General features: G+C 39.9%; 1 protein-coding gene and 1 pseudogene across 1 annotated transcript; both read left to right on the forward strand.

Moving 5' to 3' along the window:
* LOC139380802 (titin-like) overlaps positions 1–22,684 on the forward strand; it is a 172,754-nt pseudogene that overhangs the window by 25,863 nt on the left and 124,207 nt on the right.
* On the forward strand, positions 6,508–15,953 carry LOC139380803 (muscle M-line assembly protein unc-89-like). Its single transcript, XM_071123838.1, has 2 exons — positions 6,508–6,644; positions 6,782–15,953. The coding sequence occupies exon 2, from the start codon at positions 6,829–6,831 to the stop codon at positions 15,055–15,057; it is 8,229 nt and encodes a 2,742-aa protein (XP_070979939.1). The 5' UTR covers positions 6,508–6,644; positions 6,782–6,828; the 3' UTR covers positions 15,058–15,953.

The following is a 22,684-nucleotide window of genomic DNA, read 5'->3' on the forward strand; positions in this document are numbered from 1 at the left end:
AGGATTACTATATGCCTGCTGTTATGTAATGTTTATGTTTGATTTCATAGCTGTGAAAGTCAAGAAAACCCTGACGAACCAAACTGTCACTGAGACACAGGAGGCAGAGTTCAGTCTCGAGCTCAGCCACAAGAATGTGAAGGACTCACAATGGATTAAGAATGGTGTAGAGATCCACCCTAGTGAGAAATATGAAATCACAATTGATGGCATGATCCACACCTTGAAGATCAAGAACTGCGACACACGTGATGAATCAGTTTATGGATTCAAACTTGGAAAACTATCTGCTAATGCCAAATTGAACATTGAGAGTAAGTTAAAATATGAACTGTCACAAATTGATGTATACAATCAAGTATACAAATGTATCTATACTTGAGATGTTTCTACTTACCCTTTGAGGTTTTTGACTCTTGTCAATCTTTTTTTCAGCAATTAAGATTGTTAAGAAGCCTAAAGATGTGACATCACTATTGGATGCCACTGCCTCTTTTGAGCTGAGCCTGTCTCATGATGACATCCCTATAAAGTGGATGTTCAATAACGTCGAGCTTAAACCAAGTGAAAACATCAAAATTCTGTCTGAGAGAAAAGCTCACAAGCTGATCATCCAGAATGTGAAGACTAACAGCCATGGAGAGTACACTGCTGTAGTTGGAAACCTGCAATGCAGTGCATCTTTACATGTTGAAGGTCGGTATTGCGTTTGTGATGAATGGACTAGAGTACTGGGTATATGATCGACGAATACTCAATGGATACCTTTTACGTAAATGTTGATTTCATGTGATTTTTCCAGCTCTGCGTGTCACAAAACCCATCAAGAACATTGAAGTCCCAGAGACCCAGGTGGCCACTTTTGAATGCGAAGTGTCACATTTCAATGTCCCATCCACCTGGCTGAAGAATGGAGTGGAGATAGAAATGAGTGACAAGTTCAGGATTGTGGTGCAGGGCAAACTTCACCAGCTCAAGATCATGAACACTGGCAGTGAAGACTCTGCAGAATACACCTTTGTCTGTGGAAATGACAGAGTCTCTGCCACTTTGACTATCAATGGTAAATTCACTCTTCATTATCAAGGAAGTAATCCCCAATCATTTTGTCAGTATTGATCGTAACATTTTTCTTATTTCCTTAGCCATTTTGATCACCAACATGCTGAAAGATCTCAGTGCACAGGAGAAAGACACCATCACATTTGAAGTGAATGTCAACTATGAGGGCATCACCTACAAGTGGCTGAAGAATGGTGTTGAGATTCGCTCCACTGACAGATGTCAGAGCCGCACCAAACACCTAACTCACTCTCTCACCATCCGAAATGTTCATTTTGGTGATGGTGCAGAGTACAAGTTTGTGGCTGGTTCTGCTGCGTCATCAGCAAAGCTTTATGTTGATGGTATGTTCTTCTTTTTCTTACATTTTCTAAAACAAGGTTTTCTTTGATATTTCACAAACTTACGTCTTATATCTGTGCTCTCTTTGTGTTTTAGCTCGCATTATTGAATTCACCAAACATATCAAAGATATCAAGATCACAGAGAAGAAGAGGGCCACTTTTGAATGTGAGATCTCTGAGCCTAATGCTCAGGTGACGTGGATGAAAGATGGACAGGAACTGGACATTTCCGAAAGGTATGTCTTATTACCAGGAATATTAGACCAGGTAAAAATAGTAATGGATATCATAATATTCTACAACGGGTTGGACAAAACAGGCATTGTGATTGGTTGAGACGTGTCCTAAACCATACTAAAAAAACTGTTTAGCACGGGTAAACCTATGACGTAAAAATGGGAATCTTGTTTTCTGTTAATCTGAGAAATCCCTGCTCATCCACAGCCTCATCAGGTCAGCCAGACAATTCATTAACGTGATCTCCCCTTTAAAAGGCATATTTTACAGGGGGTTGTACAAACGTTGCTGTTTATCTCTTGACATAGTTTCAATATTGACATTCGATCTCCGCTCTCCAATTGACAATTAACATGTCCGGAGGAGACTGACATCTTTTCTCAGCCAGTCAAAATCATGAATCAGCATAATTTTTATGGATATACTATACAAATAAATATCAATAGAAGAACAAGTCAAACAAAATGCAGCTAATTTGGTGTTATTCTAGCTGCACGGTTTGACGTGACTGTGTTAGCCTTGGTTGGCTAGCTAGCAAGCAAGGGATTTGTCAGCCACCATGGCAACAGAACATTTAGAACGAATGACTGGGTAGCGTCCATAGATATAGAATTACAAGACTTCACTCTGGCAACCTAACCAATAGAATGAAGAGACATCTTTTCTCAGCCAGTCATGAATCGCCATAATTTTTTATGGATATATATACAAAGAAATGTCAATAGACTGGGTTCGCGCCCAGGCTCTGTCGTATCCGGCCGCGACCGGGAGGTCCGTGGGGCGACGCACAATTGGCCTAGCGTCGTCCGGGTTAGGGAGGGGTTGGCCGGTAGGGAAATCCGTGTTTCATCGCACACCAGCGACTCCTGTGGCGGGCCGGGCGCAGTGCGCGCTAACCAAGGTTGCCAGGTGCACGGTGTTTCCTCCGACACATTGGTGCGGTTGGCTTCCAGGTTGGATGCGCGCTGTGTTAAGAAGCAGTGCGGCTTGGTTGGGTTGTGTATCAGAGGACGCATGACTTTCAACCTTCGTCTCTCCCGAGCCCGTACGGGAGTTGTAGCGATGAGACAAGATAGTAGCTACTAAAAACAATTGGATACCACGAAATTGGGAAGAAAAAGGGGGTAAAAATCCAGAAAAAAGATTAAAAAAGAAATGTCAATAGAGAAACAGGTCAAACGACATGAAATGTAGCTATTTTGCTGACTTACCAGCTTCAGTTTGATGTGATTGCTTTAGCTGTGTAGTTGGGTAGCTCCTCTGAACAGTGTCCTGACGAGACAGCACATTTTCTATGCCAGGTGAAATCGCGCATCATAAGCTCATTGTTATGGATGTATCCAAAACAGCTTAAACAAATGCAAATACAGCTACTTTGCTGTTATTTTAGCTTCCCTGTTTGCCCTGACTGTTAGCCATAGTTGGCTAATAGCCAGGGATAATAACATTGCCAACCAGTGTGGCAACATAACTTTTAAAACGAACAACTGTGTCACGTCCACAGATACAGAACAAAAATATTATCTGGCAACAAAACAGCAACCACCATGTGTCAGGACAAGGCCTATATTTATGTTGAGGGATGAAATAGTAGCCTATGAATACATTTATTAAAATAACGTTTTTTATTTCATTGGTAACCTATTGTAGAAAAGCAATTGTACACACGAGGTTGTGCTGATTCACGGTACTTGAATCCGCCTCGAACTTATCACCGCAGCACAGCCGTGCTAAAAAAGTAGTTTAGCACTCCCTCTGGTGTACAATTGCTTCGATCGAATCTTAACTATTCATTTGTATCCTAACTGTTATTTCTAAATGCCTTGACAGATACACTGTATCCACTGAGGAATTCCTGCACCGTCTAATGATCCAGTCCATCTGCATGTCTGATGCCGGAGGGTACTCTGTAATCGCTGGTGCAAGCATGTCAAAGGCTCATCTCACCGTGGAGGGCAAAGATGTCTGCATTACAGAACCTGCTGAGAACAAAATGACGGTGAATATAAATATCACACATTTTTATATACAGAAAGAAAAACAACCTTTTTCTTATCCATTTAAACATTATTGATATGATTATTAATTTCTAGGTTGTTGAGAAACAAAGAACAACGTTCGAGTTTGAAGTCAATAAGGATGACATTGAAGGTCGCTGGCTGAGGAACGGCATTGAGCTCCAGTTTTCCGTTGAGCAGAGGTTCAGCTATGCATGCATTAGAAAGCTTCATCGTCTGACCATCACTGAGACCTGTAGAAGTGATGCAGGAGAATACACCTTCATCGCTGGCAGGAACAGGAGGGTGGTGACACTTCATGTCAATAGTAAGTCAAACTTCATGATATACCTTTACTGTAGTAACTGTGCAGTTACATGCCATTGCCTGTAGAGGGCATAGCAGTGCCCTCCTACCAGAGAAGAAGCATAGCAAGTATAGACTGGATAGATACAGCATGATATTTTTTAACAGCTGGAATCAAAGTGATGATGACCAAGGTTTATTCCTCAGTCTTCCATCTTTCTTCATACAATTTATTTGTAATAATTGTTTTCATTTTAATTTAGTCCCCGAGCCACCTCAGATCATTAACCACATGCAGCCCCTGTCTGTGGAGTCCGGCAAACCTGCTCGCTTCTCTGTGGAAGTGACTGGCGTCCCCCAGCCCCAGGTGTTCTGGTACAAGAACTCCCAGGCTCTCTCCCCTGGTTTCAAGTGCAAGTTCCTGCGTGATGGGAATGAACACTGTCTGCTGCTCATTGAAGTGTTCCCAGAGGACGCGGGGGTCTACAATTGTGAGGTCAAGAATGAAGGTGGTGTTGCCACCAGTTCAGCTGCACTGAATGTCGAAGGTAACCATTACATTTTTGTGTGATAATAACGGCAAGTCAAGGGAAATTATGACATAACAGAAGACCATTTGTTGTCAGCTAGTTGTAAAGGTACACCATTCATACAAATGTAATGCATTCCTTATATGATTATGTTATCGTATCAACGTTTTGAAGAGGGCTAAGATTCCCATGATGTGTTTGTTTAATCGCAGAGGATATTACCCTACTTTTATTCACCCAATAGAAAGCTGCGTGGTTCAGCATGGTGAAGTGGCCAGGTTTCATGCTTGTGTATCCAGCATGCCAAATCCAGAGATTAGCTGGTATCATAACCAGCAGCCAATTAAGCCTACTAAAGATATTGTTTTTCATTCTGATGAGATGACAAACACCACCACACTAATTATAGTTGCTGCTTTCTCTGAGCATGCTGGACAATACACTTGCAAAGCAACAAATAATGCTGGAGAGGCGGTGTGCACAGCAGCCCTTGCAGTAACCAAAGAAGAAGTTAACTTGTTATTTACCACCACCAACCAACACCTCTTATTAAACTATCCAAACGACTTCCTTCTTCTTGAAAGAACCCTATCTTTCCCATATTTCTGTTTCCTAACCTCACAATTTATACCTCACAATTTACAATAGAATAGCATAAATGTGTTAGTCACTTCTTTAGTTCTAATACCTAGATGCTTCATTCTTCTGTCACTCCTTGCTCTCCTTGCAGCTTGAGTAGGTAGTACATTCTCCTTCTGTCATTCCTTTCTCACTCCTTTCTGTCCTTGGTTGTGAAATCCCTCTCAGCGATAGCTCTGTGGACTGTGCATGTTGTAGCCTATACTATCTGGAGTTGAATCCAACTGTCAAACTGCTTTTTTTGTTTGTACCATCAAAGTGGAAACATGGTCATATGATTGTAATCAATGAAAGAGTTTGAGTTAAAATAGTTAGCATAACCTTTGTCCAGCAGGATGTCACTTCGAGGAAATGACATCTGAGCTAAGCATTAAGTCCAATATTGCTCCTTGAAATGAGCATTCTCAAAATGTATAGATGGATCAGTACAGTATCTTTTTCTTTAATTTAAAAAAACGTTTTGGCTCTCACATACAGAGGATGAAATGAAGCCAAAATGGAAGGGAATTGGTACCCATCATCATCTTAGATTACTGTCTTAGCTGACAGCAACTCTTCATTTCCTTTACAGTAACCAATATGAAGGAAGAGATTGAAGCAACCATTGAGCAAGAAGTCAAAGGTAAGACTCATTTACCCTTTATTACTGAAATGTACTTTATCTATCCCTTAGTTGAATGACATGAACCTGAGCATATTGATAAGTGATTTCTGAATGTTCACACTGCATGCAAGCAGTCAAAATGTTTTTGATGGAAAATGTTAATCTTATGTATTCTTCAATGTCCACATAATGTTAGGTCCTTGTATTATATTATTGGTTATTGTATAGCAGGCACTGATGAAAACGGCTTGGTTTTAGAGAAAAAAAATGTGGGTATATCTATCAATCAATCTCCTTTAAGCATGAGGGTTCATACTGTATTGTAATGGGTCCCCAAAAAGGTACAGGATGTGTATCTTTTAAAGTTTACAGACCAGAAGAAACTATCCTTTAAAAGATATGGAAATAGCTACATCTTTTAATTGCTTCTTAAAATGTCTTGCATCTGGAACTCTCCTTCCTCCTGCAAATATTTCTTAGACTGGCTTGCAGAAAGTGGTATGTGATTAATTGTTGTTTGCTTTTTAAATAACATGATTATACCTGTAAACTATATTAGTTCGAATAAACGCCTTCTCATACAATTGAAGAGCTGCTCTTACAAGTTGTACTTTTTTGTATAATTTGAGAGCCATGTTTCTCATTAAATGTTTTTGAATAATTTACCCTCATTTAAAGGATTAGAAAGGGCGTTTATTCATCTTTCTGCAAGTCAGGTAAGGAATATTTAGCTAAATCACACACTAAGTTAAGCAAAAGCAAGCGTATTTAAAAAAACAAATCAGTTTATTTTGCAATAATTATGCTTTTTAAGAAATTTATGTTCTGAAGAAATGTCCACAGAAGAAGGAACAAAACATCCAGCAATTTTCGTGTCAGAATCTTTAAAAAAGAATCCAGTCTTGCGTTTATTCGAACAAATATGGTGAGTGAAATAGTTTTTTATGGCTTTGTGACTTGCTGCATGTAATTTAATATTTTCATTAATATTCATTTCAACAATTTGAAAATGTTCTTTTTTTTAACCCATTTTATTGAAATAATTTTTGTTTTATTTTTCAGAGTTGTTTTATAATAAAAGGACTGTGTTTCGGGTGAACAGAGGGCAGATGCGCGGAGCCTTTTCAGACTTGGATCAAGCCAACAATTCTTCCATCAAGCCATCTTTTCAAAAAAAGCTGAAGTTCCAGAATGTTTTAGAGGGGGAACCTGCTGTGTTTAGATGCAGATTGGTAGCTTTCCCAACCCCAACCATAATATGGTTTCATAACAATAGACAAATTCATAAAGAAAGCCGTCGGAGAATACGAACAGAGAGCACTTTGCACATGCATGAAACTAGTTTAGTCATTGATAGTATAAAAGACAAAGACTCCGGCAGTTACAAAGTAATGGTTATTAACACAGAGGGGTCTGCAGAGTCCATATCATCACTTCTGGTGTCAATGAGGGAAGAACAAGAAGGCAATGATCTAAGCCACATGAGACGGTCAACTAGACTTCACGGAAGCCTAGACTCGTTGGTTGATCAAAAAAAGGAGAGCAAATTCAGGGTTAACTTGAGATGTGTTGGGTCTCCATTTGATCAAAAGTTCAAACCTAGCGGCAGATCTAGATCTAAGGATGCACCGGTTCACACCTTGTACTTCAGAAGTTCATCACCATCAAGAGGGAAAGATAAAGAAACTAATCTGAATGAAACAGCATCTGAACGGGCCCTCTCTCCACCTTCTATATTTGGTGGAGAAAGAGTTAGTAGGTCTGAAAGGTTTAACGACAGATACAGTGATATCTACTGTGACAGACACACTGGCAGATTCAGCGACAAGTTCAGTGACAGGTGCAGTGATAGATTCAGTGACACAGAAAGCCTCCACGAAGAGGTAAAAGCCAAGCTTGGCCTGTTACAAAGTGCAGTCAAACGAAAAAAGAGGCTCTCTATGTCTACGCTGTCATCAGAGTTTGACTTGGAGTCAAACGTGAGTGAAACCAGCTATGTAGATTATGTTGATCAATTAAGGGTCAAGAATCCTGCCTCCTTACCTGGAGACTTGCAGCATGCTCGACCTTTTGAAAGAAACGTTAGAAACGATAAAGTGTCTGCCAAATTCTATGGTAGATATGACAGAATTCCCACACATTGTGCTGAGTCAACACAGCCCCGCGTGAGACATTCATTTGAACCTCAGTCTCGAACTAGGGCCATTCAAATGTTAAAAGATGATCTAGAAGCGACAGGAAATGAAAAATACTTTGATGAAGGAGTCTCTGAAACACATATGGATAAAATGGTCCTTACTCAAGGGGAACCTCAACATGAGTTAGGATTCGAACATAAGATAGGTAAGGATTTAGAAAATCGAGGTGCACACTACATAGGAAATCAAGGTGAGGACTATTTAGGAAAGAAGTTGTCTGAAGACTTGAAGACAAAGATGGAGGGGCCCTTTATCTTAGCTTGTTCTGAAACAAGGAGATCTCTAAACATTGCTGAAAAGGATGATTTTTTTAGAACAAGCTCAAACAAACCACTGAAGGAAATATTTTCCAGTAAGACGACTAATATACAAGAGGATACTGTGAAGAGCACTGAAGAACAATTTGAAAAACAACCCAGCTTTGCAGAAAACCGGTATGAGAACATTGAGAGTGAATGTGAAGATAAACCTTTAGCCTTGCGGATTAGAAAATGGCAAAAAGGAATGCAGATGGACCAAGAGGAACAGTTTCAGCATGAGACCGACCATTCAAAGGCAAGGGATTTGTCATACACGCAATCTGAAATATTATATGGTGAGGAGGTAGAGAGAAAAACAGACACAAAAACTGAAGAGAAATCTTGTGAAGAGCATCATCCATCCCTGGTAAAGGTCTGCTTAACCCGGGAAAATGTGTATGGAGTAAAGAGTGGAACTGAACAGAATTTGTCCCTTTCCCAAACCAAAGAGGAGAGTGCCAGTGAGAAGAAAACAGGAGAAGAGAACACTGTATCACGAGAAAAAAATAATGAATTGAATTTGTCCCTTTCCCAAACCAAAGAGGAGAGTGCCAGTGAGAAGAAAACAGGAGAAGAGAACACTGTATCACGAGAAAAAAATAATGAATTGAATTTGTCAAATTCCCCAAAAGAGAGGCATGTCAATATGTATGGTGAGGAGGTAGATAGAAAATCTGCAACAGAAACTGAGGCATTAAATTTCCAACATTTGCCCAGTTCTCAGAAAAAGAGTCCTGCAGAAAGTAGTGAGGTAACATGGGAAGAGCACCATTTATCCCTAAAAAAGGTCAGTTTATCCCTGGAAAATATTGCCCCTTTCCAGATTGTTTCACTTTCCCAATCAAAAGAGAGGAGTGCCAATGAGAAGAAAACAGAGGAAGAGCACCATTTATCCCAGGAAAATATTTATGGATTGAAGAGTGAACCTGTACAGAATTTGTCCCGTTCCCCAAGAGAAAGGCGTGCCAGTGAGAAGCAAACACAAGAAGAGCAGTGTCTTTTATCCCGGGAAAAGACCCACAAAAGTGAAATGTTTGGGAGTGAGGAACAGGCTCTGGGACATCGAATCATTAAATGGCAGCAAGACGTCTTGACTGAGCAGGAGATAGCTGTTGACTTGGATTCTGATTGGGTTGTTGCAGAGTACTCCCCATATATCGCTAGGAAAGTGGCGGAGTCAAAAATGTCTGCTGAAGGCATTACTCTTGGATCAACCTCTCACTCTGAGGCAGATTCAACGAGAAGAAGAAAGCCTTCCCCAGAAAAGACAGACTATGAAAAGTTCCCGACTGAGGATGTTCCTCATGGTTTCAGAGATGAGAGAAGGTCCTCACAAGAAAAGACTGTAAAGGAACATGTCCTTACTGAGAATGATATCCCTCCTGAATACAGATATGACAGGTCTTCACCAGAAAAAACAATGAATGAAAAGTTCCTTACTGAGGAAACCCCTCATGAATACAGAGATGTAAGAAGAAAGTCTCATCCAGAAAAGACAAGAAAGGAAATGCTTCTCTGTGATGCTAGAGCCCATGAAGGTTCAAGAAGGCCTTCTCCAGAAAAGACAACAAAGGAAAGGTTTCTGAGTGAGCATGCCCCTCATGACTACAGAGATGAAAGAAGAAGATCTTCACCAGAAAGGACGGCAAAGGAAAAGTCCCTGAGTAAGGATGTCCATCATGATTTCAGAGATGAAAGTTTCCAATTGCCCCCTCCTCCACAAACCGTTGTAGATGAAACAAGGCTGCAGACAACAGAGAGTGAGTATTTTGTGAGCGAAGAGGAAGCTTTGGCTCAGCGCATCTTAAAATGGCAAGAAGACGTTCTCACCGAACAAGAAGAAGCTGTTGAATTAGAGTCCAACTGGGCTTTGGCTGAACATTCACAACACTCAAAGAAAAGCGATGTCAGTGGACCTCAGGAAGGTTCCTCTAATGAACCTGTGAAAGAACGCTCACCTGTGAAAGAACCCTCATTTATGAGACTACATCACATTGGTCAGTATGAAAGTTCCTCTTTTGAACCAGTCTCTCATCAGAATGAGAAGTCTCGTACAATGTCTCTTGGGTCCTCGCATGTGAAAGAGCACTCTCCTGTGAAAGAATCTTCACCTATGAGACAACATCAGATTGGTGAGCATGTCTCTCAAGAGGATTGGGCTATGGCTGAACTTTCACAACACCATCGTAGGAGAACTGATGTTAGTGGAGAGGATGCCAATGAAGGTCCTTCTTATGAACCTGTTTCTCATCATATCGAGACGTTTCATCAAATGTCATTTGGGTCTCACTCACCTGTGAGAGGGTCCTCATCAGTTAGAGAAACCTCACCTGGTAGAGAGCCCTCTCCTGGCAGAGAACGCTCACATGACAGAGGTCAATCACCTGTGAAAGAACCTGGTAGAGAAGCCTCACTTGGTAGATGCTGTTCACTTTCGAGAGAACTTCACATTGGTCATCATGGCTCTCAAGCTGAAGTTGGTGCAGAAGGGCCTTCTAATTGTGAATCTGACTTGAGACACAATGAAAAAGTGGCTATGGGGACTGCAGAGAGGAAAGAAGGACATAGAGAAATGCTATCAAAAGATGGCAAACAATCCAGCTCAAAAGAAAACCTTCACCAAATGGACATGCCTCAGAGGACAAACGAAGTTAAGACTTCACCAAAAACTTCTGTACCTATCTTCGTGAGAGAAATCTCATCCTTGAAAGTAAAGAGGGGAGAGATGACAGACTTTAAATGTCGTTTTCGGGGTGACCCTCAACCAATTGTTACTTGGCTCAAAGATGACCAACCAATCGGTCAAAACCCAGACTTTGATGTTCTCACCAAATTGAATGAAACCACGCTAACCATCTACTATCCCACTATATACCATGAAGGGACATTTAGTTGTGTTATAACTAATACATTCGGAAAGTCAACCTCCTCTGCTACACTAGAAGTTACTGAAAGTAAGCTATTAAGAAAATTGCCATCGCCAGTGTCTTCGTATAAAGTGAAAGTGACAACAGAGTATGAAATGAGTGAAGAAGATCTTGACCAAATGATTGACGATGAACTTGAATCGTACAATGGTGTTGAAATGGATGAGAAATCTTTACTACAGGTGCCACAGGCTGTCTTGCACAGACCTAGTGCTTCAGACACTTCACAATATTCTTGTTCTCCTGTCGAGATCAGGATCACTGCTCCAACACCAGTTCTATTCGAAATGATTGGAAAAGACGCAGAGATGTCTGAGGACGATGGCAGTTCCCATCCTATGAAACACAAATTCACATTCTGCTATGATGCCGCGCAGGTAGTCAGTGAATCTGAGAAGATACGTTCTTCAGAAGGCCAAACCGGAAAGGTTGAAATCAGATCTGATGTGTCCTTCCAATCTGCTGTGGCTATTGCTAGATCTTCTGAGGTAGAAGCAACCATGGCTGGTGAATGGGAACAACATATACTATCTGGAAATTCTGAAGATTTGAGGCAGTCCCCTCTGAGTGATACTGGGCATATTTCTGACCCGACATTGATGCAGACTTTGGACAAATCTGTAGGTTCCCACAACCCTAAGGATAATGTTTCAAAATTATCTAGATCAGAAGCAGACATGGCAAGTGAGAGCAAACAGCATATACTATCCAGATTTTCTAAAGATTTGAGGCATTCCCCTCTTAGCCATACTAGTGATATTACTGATCAGGCATTAATGCATGAGCTGGACAACTCTATAGGTTCCCACAGCCCTGACGAGTATGTTTCAAACGTATCTAAACCAAAACAAAGTGTTTCAAAAGAGGCACCTACTATTACTGGGTGTGGTCTGCAATCATCTGCTGCGCTAGTCAAAGTGTCACAAATTAAGCAGGCATTTGAGGCACCTGCATTGTCAGAGGCACCTGAATTGTTAGATACCACTTCTGTTGATGAAGTGAAAAAGTCCACAGAGTCATATTTCCCTGAGGAGGATATCCCAGAAGTTGTAATCCATCTTGATCATGATGATAAGTCATTGGCAACTAATGTTGTGGAAGGAACTCCACTGCAGTCCAAACAAGACACTATGTTAGTAGAAGGTAGGGATACACAGATTCCGAGAGCAAAGCTAATTTCAGCCAAAAGTGGTCCAGAGGTTGTGTTACTCGGTGGTGCACAGATTTCTGCCAAAGTGAAATCAGTCTCCCCCAAATGTGCCCCAGAGGGTGTCCAGACCATGTCTCATACTCTGGAGGAAGACAATGAAATCTGTATGATTTCTGGAGAAACTGTTGCGGAAGCTGACATAATTGACACCCACAGTCACTTAAAACACTGTGTTCCCCTCTCAAGTATAAGAGAGGTGCAGGTGTCACCAAAGCCTGTCAGACCTGAGGCAGTTAAAGCAGTAAAGACTAGCCATTCAACAGAAAGTATGGGACCTCATGTAACAGATCAAAATATGATAGAGGACAGTCTTCGTGAGAAAGTCCCAGTGTCGGTGACCCCAGATGATGTTTCAGCGTCAGTCTGTGATGAGTCTGTAAAGCTAAAAAGATTATCTGGCTCATTTGCAACTCCAGAAATTCATAGATTGGACACTCAGTCTTCTGTTGGCAATGACATGTCTGATATTAATGAAAACTTGTCTCTATCTGAACTCTCAAAGGATAGCGCATTTGTCAGTGTTTCTTGGGCACATAGTGAAATTGTTAGTGAAGAAACAGCAGAGGAAAACGAGGAACATGCTGTTGCTGAGAGTGGTGAGCCTTCAGTGGTTTCAAAATCAGTTAGCGTCAAGCTCAAAGGAGATGGGTGTACAGATTATCTTGCTGCACAAGGTTCACAACATCAAGCAGAGGCTAAACCGGAAAGTGCTGATCTAAGTACGGCTGTCAGTGAAGGTGCTTCAGGTGTGACCTCACTTGAGGAGGAGGTAGTGACCTTCAGTACTGTTTATGACTACTACCACCCACCAACTGAATGGGGCAGACCCTTATCACCAGAGTCAGAAATGTCCATAGAGTGTGGTAGCACATTTAGTGAGGAATTAACAGAAATCGAGCAGTTCTATACTCCAGATTCTTCAAATGAAATGTTGCAGCTTCCTAAAACTCCAGAATCTTTCCACACTCCTGAAACTGAAACCCCGGCAGGTTATATGACCCCTAATGAGTATGCCTTCTCTCCTCTTGAACGTAAAAGACCATCCACTGACTCTAGTGAGAGGTTATTTTCTCCTGCTAAGTTCTTGAGGTCACCCGATGATGAGGGCATTGAGACAACACCCCCTGCATTTAGATTAGATGAAGGACGTTTCCTCTCAGAGCGTGCCCTTGGCCTTGGAGGACTACAGGAAAAAGTCCAGGGAATCCCTCCGGCTTTCCTCAAACCTCTCACCAAAAGGAGAGTTTTTGAACATGATTCGTTATCGTTTTATGCTGAGTTGTTTGGGTTGCCTTCACCTGAAGTGAAGTGGTTTAGAAACAAAACCCAATTTGTTGCAGATGAAAGGATTACAATGGACAGAGATGGTGACAATATATCGCTTGTTATTCAGAACATTACGAAAGCTGATCAAGGTGAATATATTTGCGAAGCTGTTAACTATGTAGGAGAGGCAAAAAGCGTTGCACTAGTTGTAGTTATATCCAACGAGGCCAAATATATGCTCCCACCACCGTCAGTCACCCATCAGCATGTGATGGAGTTTGATGTTGAGGAAGACGATGACTCATCGAGGTCTTGCTCCCCTCAGGAAATTCTATTGGAGTTGGAGTTGGATGAAAATGAGGTTAAAGAGTTTGAGAGACAGGTGAAGATAATTACCATCCCAGAATACACCGCTGACAATAAAAGTATGATAATATCACTCGATGTTCTTCCGAGTATGTACGAGGAGAGTGGAGTTGACTTTGTAACGCAGGAAAGGGATGATTTGAAAATAGCTTTTGAGGTCACAGAAATGCCGCCTCGCTTCATCAACCCAATTTGTGATATGGAAACCCCTGAGAATACAACAGTAATGTTTGAGTGTTCTCTGATGGGAATTCCATCACCCATAGTATCATGGTTTAAAGGTAACAAAAAGATCCCTCACAATAACAATAAATACTTGCACTCATCTGATGGAGACAATCATTTCCTTAAGATTAGGAATGTCAGCGCTCATAATAGTGGAATATACTCCTGCCGGGCCATCAATGTGGTTGGGGAAACTCTTTGCAGGGCATCTCTTCTTGTGTTGAATCCTAAAAGCTTTATAGGAAAAACAATAGGGAGAGAATTGACAGCTGTGTCACTTGGTAGTGCTAAAGTTCAGCCTCAAAAGTTTGACTTGGTTGTTGGGAATCAGTTTGATGGTGAGCAAGCATCAGAAATAGAGCTGGAATTTGAATTTGAGCAGGAAGCTGATGAATCACAAAAGGCTGTTAGACTTGTAGCCATGACGAACAATGAGATGAGCGAGCTGGGACAGAAATATGTCAGTATAAACTTTGGCCTTTTCGCAGAGCCCGCCAAAGATGACAAAATAGATTTCAAAGGAAAGTCATCAGAATTGTGTAGTTTCCAGTTTCAAATGACTGAAACTCCACCAAAATGCATTATTCCTTTGACAAACGTTACCACAGCAGTAGGAACTCCAGTGGTCCTCCAGTGTTTAGTGAATGGTAAACCTCATCCCACCGCTGAATGGTACAAAGATGGCGATCCAGTGAAAGACACTCGGTACATGATCCAAGAGAGAGCATCTGGACATTTTAATTTGATCATCACAAATGTCACCCAAAAGGATGCCGGAGAGTACAAGTGTCTTATCCAAAACAAATCTGGATATACTGAAACAACTGCTTTGTTGAAAGTGTTCTAATCTCTTCATGTCATTTGTTTTTTGAACTCAATTAAAATGTTTTTACTGTATGTAAGTGTAGATCCTATTTATTGTGTATAGTGTGTACTCACTTCACACATCAGAATTATTATACATGTTATAATCATTTTTGGTGAAGGGGAATGTTTGCTTTTCAAAACAGTAAAAAAAAAGTTATTGCTTAATGTTTTATTTAAGGTGGCAAAATGTGTATGAATACTTACCACGCATGTGTAATCAAAACATTGTTATCAAGGCATTCGTGTTAGGCCCATATTAAGATCTTGTATCAAAATGTCCAATGTTTTAATTAGCCAAATATTTCAAATGAATCATATACGTATGCATCCATGATAACTCAGTGTTGTTAGCATGATAAAGTTTATGTTATTATTTATGGCATAGTGCTTAGAATCACTGATGTGCAGAGTTTAGTTAGTTTTATTTATCTTTTGATGAATGAATGAATTTGAAAACAATCTGGTACACAACAAAAACATTTATCGAATACAATTAAAATGTAATATTGAATGTACTATTGTAGAGTATATTTTTTTCATTAGGACCACAATGTAAAATTACACCATTCAAAATAAAACCTTGGGGTTGGCTGTAAAATCATATTTTTTAAAAGGGTCATTATATACAAATTGTGTGTGCTGTAAATACATGTATGATTCACTGTATATTTAAGAGGCAATTATATTCTTAATGAATACTATATATTTGGGGTTATAAAATATTCACAAATTTGACTGATCTGAATGAACAAGCAATGGATTCATTTGGAAATGGGAGTAATTGAAATACATTATTTATTTGTACAGATATCACTTTAGTTAGTCTCTAACAGTGTTTATTTATGTATAAATAAAGGAGGTATATGCTGATGTAAATGATTGTCTGGTGTTGTCTTGATATCACCCTTTATGCTTATGCAACGGACACACAATTGACCAGCATAACCCTTTCTTTTATGGAAACTTTATCTCAATCTAACTCAATATTTTTTACGCAGAATATTCTAGCTCGACTGTGACGACAGTGAAAGAAGAACAAGATTTCTACACCTAGTTACCTCACAAAACAAAACGCTATTCTAGTACTTTAGAGGATAAAAAAAAAAAGCCTATATTTTTGACCCAACTCTCACCAGCAGCTGTCAATGTTGGAGAGGCAGCTAGATTTATTGTCACAGTATCTGGCCTTCCAAAGCCTACTGTTTTGTTGTTTTATAATGGGAAAGTCATTACTTCTTCATCAATTTACAAATTGGTTCATGAAAAAGACGAATACGCTTTAATAATATCTGAGGTAAAAACAGAGTATGAAGGTGAGTACTCTTGTACAGCTAACAATAGATTTGGCCAGACAACCTGTACTACTTACCTGGAGGTGAGAAAGAGAGCTTCAACTACAGCTGAGCAATGGGTTGAAACATTTTCAATGCCACTGGTCAACCACCTAATTTCACTAGCCAAATCAAACCTATAACATGCCAATAGGGAGGTGAGGCTTACTTTAAAGTAACTGGTGAACCAAGTCAAACTCTTCCAAAGGAGCTCACATTTGTTATTCGGTTTCAAAAACCAACAAGTTTGGACATCAGACATCAGTTGAAAGATGCACTTCAGTCTGCTGTAGCTATTGATCAGCCACTTATACTAGCAGATGTTTTTGGCAGTTTGGAGGCTACTAAGGTACAGGAAGTGAAGGTATGCAAGGAACCGAAACATGCAATGTTCACTTATCTTATCACAACACCAGGTGCCCCTATGGAAATAACAATTGTTTTTGAAGGTCAATACCCCCAGACTGCAGATCTAAGGACTGAACTCCAGGCAGCTTTCTACTCAATTGTCTATCGCGAGCAGCATGTTCTTACATCTGACCAACCCAGCACAATGCCAATCAACAAGCCCCAAAGACTACAGGTTAGCAGTGCAGCCTCCAAAGAAATGCTGTCATCGATAGTGGAGACTGTCAAAGTAGCAGAGAGTGTAGTTGATTTCGCATCACCTAAAGCTCAGGCTGCTGCACGAAAGACCGAATCTCGGGCTACACTTGAGACTGCAACTACTGAGGAACTTAGTGTGGTGCAAGAGTCCAAAATAACTCACTCCAGATTGGTTGCTCCAGCAATGAAAGTTAATACAGAATTACATGCTGAGTTTGAACAGTCAGTACAGGTGGCCAAGCTGGTGGATAGAATGACTGACTGTAACTGTATGACTATAAATGCTTATGAAAGAGACGTAGGTATGACTGATATCACCACTGACATGCCCATGACATCCATTCCAACTGAACAGTCTTTAGATGTACTCATCCAAAAAGAACACAGGAAGGAATGTATTTCAGAAGAGGTCAGAAACATGATCCTCCAGAAAAGTTCAAAGATTATCCAGATATTGACACTTTTCTGGGGGACATTGCCACAGGGGAGCATTGTAAGGTTACATACACTGTGACAGTAAAGTAGATCAGGCAAAGAGTTCAAGTGTTCCAAAGAACATGACACATACACACTTACAATCATGAAATGATTCAATGAGAAGCATGAAGGAAAGTATTTATTTGAGGCTGTGAATGAAGCTGGAAAGACCACAACATCATCAAGATAATTGAGGATAGTTTTATTTTTACTCATCACCATACACATAAACAAACTACATTTTTCTAATGTAACATTTCAAAAAATTCTCATCTTGGCAGCAAACTCATACTTTATTTCATATATTGAAATGTATATAATTGTCAGAATGCTTTTACCATACTTTCAATCCCCCACCACTAATTCACCTTAGTATTGTTTTATATCATTATCCACATGCTTATTTCTTCTATTTCATGCTCAGGTATTTTCACTATTCATGCTTATAATTTTTTTTTGCGTCACTCATTAACTATTACATTTCACTCTTGGCCTTTCTCCACTGGGCACTGAAACACTTTTGCATGTTTTCATGTGCAAATTTGTCATGGTTTCATTAATCTTGATGTGATGAAGTCACTTTCCTTCTTCCTCCTCTAACCATCACTCCTGGAATGCATCCCACCATACCATTGCATTCCACCATCCCTGTTCCAGCTCTGTGCACTTGTCTACATGTTCATTTTCACATCATTATCTACCTGTGTACTAATTTACTTTTATTTTTGTGCACCTTATAGTGCCACCCGTTTTCAGGTACAAAATCATGCCCCTGGAGATCAATGTTGGCAGCGGAGCCAAGTTCGAATGTGAGATTGAAGATGCACCAAATGTGCAGTTCAAGTGGTTCAAGTCTGGCACTTCGATCAAAGAGAGTTCAAATTGCAGGATTATCAGTCGGCAACTGACATCTTCATTGGAGCTCCTGAGCCCAACCAAAGCCGACAGTGGTGAATATACTTGCAAGGCTACAAACCAGAATGGCAGTGACACCTGTGCCGCCAAACTGACAGTGACTGGTGAGTCCTCTGTTTCCTTTAACAATATTTATGCAACTGTATGTACAGTATATTGATGTTTTCTTTTCAGGTTGAATGTTAAACAAAGAATTGTAATGTGCACCTGTTCTCAACCTTTGTATAGTGTACCGGTTTGTCATGTAAAGTAGGTATCCATATCCTATTACCTTTTCCCTATCTTTAATGTCTTTTTATAGAGATGTACCCGCCAGTATTTAGTACAATGCCTGATCCTATGACTTTATACGTGGGCAAACAAGCATCATTCCAGTGTGTAGTTACTGGCTCTTCGCCAATGACTATTGTCTGGCACAAAGACAATATTGCTGTTTCTTCTTGGGGGAACTATCAGATAGCGTCTGACAAGACTAAATACTCCCTACAAATCAAAAATATTCAGCTGATCGATCAGCAAAGCATCGAACAGCGTTGGCACTGCTACATGCAGTTCAGAGTTGAGGGTTATCAACAAACCCAGTTTCGTAAAGACCTTCGAGACCTCAGTGTCTTCAGCCATTGGTAATACACTGAGGCTCGAAGGTCAAGTGGACGAGGACACTGGAGTGTCCATCACCTGGATAAAGGATGGCAAAAAGCTCCATCAAACAATGGATTGTAAACAGTCTTTTGAAGAAAATGTTGTTGTTCTTGAAATTACTAAGGCAAAACTGAAAGAGCTTCAAATGATTATGGGAGTTCAACTTGTTCTATGATGTTGATGGCACAAGGTAAGGTCTTTATGTTGATATCTTGTCGTATAGCAGTGTGTGTGTGACTACAGATACTAGTTTAGAAAATGCAACCGTTTAAATAAAAAATACATAATTTAATTATATTTTAAGCCACTAATGCTATGCAGCTACAACATATTCTTATGTTATTTTTTATGTCACAGTATTCTCTTTGGTGGTTACGTATTGGTTATTGTTTGACAACACATTTACTGTTTTGCAACGCAATACTTCTTTCAGAACCCCCAACCTTTGTTTAGAAAATGGAACCAAAGCTAATGTGGAATACAATCACTTTCAAGGCTGGTCTTGCAACTTTGGAAATAATCAATGTAAATGTGTTAGATAGCGGAAACTACACTTGCGAGGTGTCAAACGAAGCTGGTAGTGAGAGCAGCATCACTGAGTTATCTGTAAAAGGTTTGCCACCATTACATATTTTATTTGCTTAAAATTATTTTTCCACAAATTACAGATAGCTGTATTATTTTATTTAATCTGATCTTTACTCTTAGATACCCCTTCCTTTCGAAAATATTTGCAAATGGTTGAGGCAGTGAAGGAAACTCCTGCCGTACTCGAATGTGAAATTAAAGGAACAGCTCCGTTTGAATTCATCTGGTTGAAGAATAAGAAACCAGTCTTCGCCACAGATCAAAAGTATAAGATCATCTATCAGGAATCCATTGCTCGTTTGGAGTTCTGCTCATTTGAAAGTGCAGACATTGGAGATTACCAATGCTGCATAGCCAATTATGTTGGTAAAATCACCACAAAGACACTGGCCAAACTTAAAGGTTGGTATAGCTGGTAAATAGAAAACTCATATTGATTTGTCTAAATATGTTTTCTAAATAACATGGTTCATCGAATTGATAATATTTGTATAGAACCACCAACATTTGCGAAGAAGATTGAAACCATTACAGCAACATTGGGATTATCTGTGAAACTGCAGGGCACATTGAAAGGCTCACCCCCCATTTCCATACAATGGATGAAAAATGCACTGAAATGTTGAGAGATGATGATCCAAATATCAAAATGACATTTGAGAACAACATTGCTATTCTTGCCATTAGCCACGGCGGCAAGTACACTTGCCAAGCAGAGAATGAGACTGGACAAAACAAATATGATGCCACTCTAACAGTTTAAGGTTGGATAACAACTATTGAAACATTTATATAAAACATATACATGATATATACATTTGTAACATTTACACACATAATACTCTTGTGACAACTAAATCTAATTCATTTGACTTTATTGTAGAACCTGCTAAAGTCTTAGAGAAAGCATAATCCATCAACGTGACTTCAGGGGACTCTGCAACCTTGGAATGCAAAATCGCTGGAAGCCCAGAACTTAAAGTCAAATGGTTCCATGATGGAAAGGAGATGAAAGGGAATCGAAAAATATAAAATCACTCTAAAAGATAATATTGCCATCTTAAAGATTATTGCAGCTGAAAAAGTAGACTCTTCCGAATACACGATGGAAGTGTCCAACCATGTTGGAAAGGATCAGTGCTCATGCTCTATTACCATGCTGGCTTAGCTTTTCTTCTATTACCATGCTGGGTTAGCTTTTCTTCTATTACCATGCTGGGTTAGCTTTTCTTCTATTACCATGCTGGGTTAGCTTTTCTTCTATTACCATGCTGGGTTAGCTTTTCTTCTATTACCATGCTGGGTTAGCTTTTCTTCTATTACCATGCTGGGTTAGCTTTTCTTCTATTACCATGCTGGGTTAGCTTTTCTTCTATTACCATGCTGGGTTAGCTTTTCTTCTATTACCATGCTGGGTTAGCTGTTCTTCTATTACCATGCTGGGTTAGCTGTTCTTCTATTACCATGCTGGGTTAGCTGTTCTTCTATTACCATGCTGGGTTAGCTTTTCTTCTATTACCATGCTGGGTTAGCTTTTCTTCTATTACCATGCTGGGTTAGCTTTTCTTCTATTACCATGCTGGGTTAGCTTTTCTTCTATTACCATGCTGGGTTAGCTGTTCTTCTATTACCATGCTGGGTTAGCTGTTCTTCTATTACCATGCTGGGTTAGCTGTTCTTCTATTACCATGCTGGGTTAGCTTTTCTTCTATTACCATGCTGGGTTAGCTGTTCTTCTATTACCATGCTGGGTTAGCTTTTCTTCTATTACCATGCTGGGTTAGCTGTTCTTCTATTACCATGCTGGGTTAGCTGTTCTTCTATTACCATGCTGGGTTAGCTTTTCTTCTATTACCATGCTGGGTTAGCTTTTCTTCTATTACCATGCTGGGTTAGCTGTTCTTCTATTACCATGCTGGGTTAGCTTTTCTTCTATTACCATGCTGGGTTAGCTTTTCTTCTATTACCATGCTGGGTTAGCTTTTCTTCTATTACCATGCTGGGTTAGCTTTTCTTCTATTACCATGCTGGGTTAGCTTTTCTTCTATTACCATGCTGGGTTAGCTGTTCTTCTATTACCATGCTGGGTTAGCTTTTCTTCTATTACCATGCTGGGTTAGCTTTTCTTCTATTACCATGCTGGGTTAGCTTTTCTTCTATTACCATGCTGGGTTAGCTTTTCTTCTATTACCATGCTGGGTTAGCTTTTCTTCTATTACCATGCTGGGTTAGCTTTTCTTCTATTACCATGCTGGGTTAGCTTTTCTTCTTCGCCACTTTCAAAAGTTTTTTTTCATTAAATCTATTTTAACTTGCAGTGTGAAGTAACATTTTCTTTCCAATAAACAGATTATATCATACTAGTCTCTTTCACAAAGTCTCTGAAAACTTGATGGAATTATGGGTAACGATATTTCAATGGATTGCAAAGTATCTGGATCCCAGCCTATGATTCTGTCTTGGTTCAAAGATGAGAAAGAGATTAAGTCTGGAGATGGATATCTACCTGAAATCAAAGACAACTCAGCTGCACTGAAAATTACTAAATTGGAAAAGGTTGATGCTGGAGTGTACACATGCCGGGCAACACATTCTACAGGATCTAAAGAAAGCAGTGTCAAAGGTTTATAAAGCTTAAGTCAGATATCAAGTGGAGGCACATTTTTTATCAAGAAAGAGACCTACTCAAGTTTTTTGGAACTTCACTAAGTAAAACCCACCGACTTGGCTAAATACACATGCCAAGTGGCCAATGACGCTGGAACGGTGGCATGCACGGCTGTCTTGTTTGTGAAAGGTGCCCTTTCTTCATATACATTCCCAGTTCAATATGCATTTGTTGTCCTTGCATCAATGTGGGGTTACTTGTCTGATAATCAATGTCAAACTTTTTTTTAGAACCTCCAATGTTTGTGATGAAGCTTGAGTCTACAAAACTAGTGGTGAGAGGAAGTGATGTGAAGCTGGAGTGTAAAGCAACCGGCACCCCTGAGATCATTTTTAAGTGGTTTAAGAACGAGATTGAGATGAGACAAAATGAGAAATACA

The sequence above is a fragment of the Oncorhynchus clarkii genome, chromosome 22 (assembly GCF_045791955.1).
Source record: "Oncorhynchus clarkii lewisi isolate Uvic-CL-2024 chromosome 22, UVic_Ocla_1.0, whole genome shotgun sequence".
Taxonomy (NCBI): Eukaryota; Metazoa; Chordata; class Actinopteri; order Salmoniformes; family Salmonidae; genus Oncorhynchus; species Oncorhynchus clarkii.